Source organism: Pundamilia nyererei, unplaced genomic scaffold (genome assembly GCF_000239375.1).
Source record: "Pundamilia nyererei isolate P.nyererei 1_Seehausen unplaced genomic scaffold, PunNye1.0 scaffold00453, whole genome shotgun sequence".
Classification (NCBI taxonomy): domain Eukaryota; kingdom Metazoa; phylum Chordata; class Actinopteri; order Cichliformes; family Cichlidae; genus Pundamilia; species Pundamilia nyererei.
The window spans coordinates 71965-73756 of record NW_005187854.1 but is presented as its reverse complement, the minus strand read 5'-3'; the positions used below and the strand labels follow the sequence as shown (position 1 = coordinate 73756).

General features: G+C 34.8%; 1 protein-coding gene across 1 annotated transcript in view; it reads left to right on the top strand.

The window, feature by feature from the left end:
• Positions 1-1792, top strand: part of LOC102206370 (uncharacterized) — a 78400-nt gene that overhangs the window by 70062 nt on the left and 6546 nt on the right. The window contains exons 2-3 of the mRNA XM_013916073.1: positions 808-843; positions 1014-1280. Of these exons, the coding sequence (XP_013771527.1) occupies positions 808-843; positions 1014-1280 (303 nt within the window). The remainder of the gene's footprint in view (positions 1-807; positions 844-1013; positions 1281-1792) is intronic.

Here is a 1792-nt window from a genome sequence, read left to right as displayed (position 1 = left end):
TAATATAAAATGTAACCAATCATAGTTACATTTTATTAAACACATAAAGGCAGTAATTAAAGCCAGTGCTAGATTTAAAAATATGCCTTTTAATGCAGACTAACAGAAATTTGCTTCCTTAGTCCAGGTATAAAGAGTACTAGACTAATCCTGCTCCTGACTAAATGAAACTTCCTTCTTAAAGGAAGATTAGAGCTCGTCCAGCCATAAATGGAGATTAAAAAAAACAACCTCCCAATAGTCAGGTTTAAATGTAGAGACACATAAATTAGTTAAAATATGTCAATGTTGATCAACAAATACCACTTTCTAGACAAATTCTTGTTGACAGAAGTGACCCACTGCAATTTGTCAATGGCATTAATTTTTGAGATTTTTTTCTAATACATAAAGTAAATACTGGGAGATCATTTCCCTTTTGGACCCCAGTCTTTCACTGGCTGCCCAAAGAGGATGGCCTGTACCATTTCAGGTCATGTGATCAGAGGACACTCATGTCTGTTATCACCATGTTAGTTTGTAGACTGGATTAGATTTTAGTGCACTGACTCAGATCATAGCAGACATTGAAAATCTCCCAGTGTTTTAAGGAGCTTGGTAAGAAAGCGACTGGACTTTAAACACTAGTGGGATTGTTCCTTAAGAAGGTCATTAACTCACTATTGATCATGTGCCTCAAGAAATGAGACACATCATTACCAACAGTGTTTTATTTATGTTACATTTCAAATCTAACATCAACAAAACACTCACATGATTTGAGTGTCTTTAGTTTGATAATGTCTGAAGTTTCTGTCTTTATTGTAGTGCTCTGTACGCTCGTCTGCAGTGGACACGCTCAAGGTGACTGAACAGTTTTCCTTTTTCTATTTCTTCCTTTTTATTTAATAAAGATTATTCTCAACCTGTATGACTCTAATGCAGATCCTATTTGTGTTTTTCAATCAATGTTTTGCCTTGAGCATTAAATAAGTGTTTCAGATTGCTAATTGTCTGTTTGTGTTGGATTCTAGGTGCTGTGCTAACTATTGAACCCAGCTGGTCCAGTTATTTCATTGGAGAGTTTGTTACCTTCAAGTGTAACATGAATGAAGGAAGAGACACTGACTGGTATTATGCAATCAACAAGGATGGTCGAGAGTATTTCGGCTACAGTGCACAAAAAGACTACAGATTAGAAATTAGCTCGACATATCACAGTGGTGAATATCAGTGCTCTGGTACCTGGAAGGAGTCACATTATACAAAGAACAGTAATACTGTCTTTATAAGTGTATTAGGTAAGTCCTCAGTGATTAATACTGTGATGATTCCTGTTAAAATACTCATCTGAATTATAAAAAATCTGTTTAATAAATGTTTCATTGAAACTATTTTATTTCTGATGTATTGAAACATTGAACTTTAACCACGACCATTGCATTTTACCTAACTTTGTTGACAACACACACTACAACCAAAATACTCAGACAATATGTTTCTTGTCATTACAACATGTGCATGTTTTAATGTATAACAAGAATAACTGTGGATGAAATGTAATTTAAATAATGAAAAAAGAAACATCAAAAGCTCCACATAATTTAAGGTGACGATGTTTCTGTTTTCTAAATGTGAAACCAGGCAGATCCCTCTGAACCCATCGTGTGTTTCCTTCAACAGTGAACTTCATTAGTTTACATTCAGTGTGACTTCTTCAGGCCAAAGAATGGACAAACATTTGAAATGTGCTTATTTAGAGATCTACAACCTGAATTACCCGACTAACCTCAAAATTGTAGCTCTCTCACCA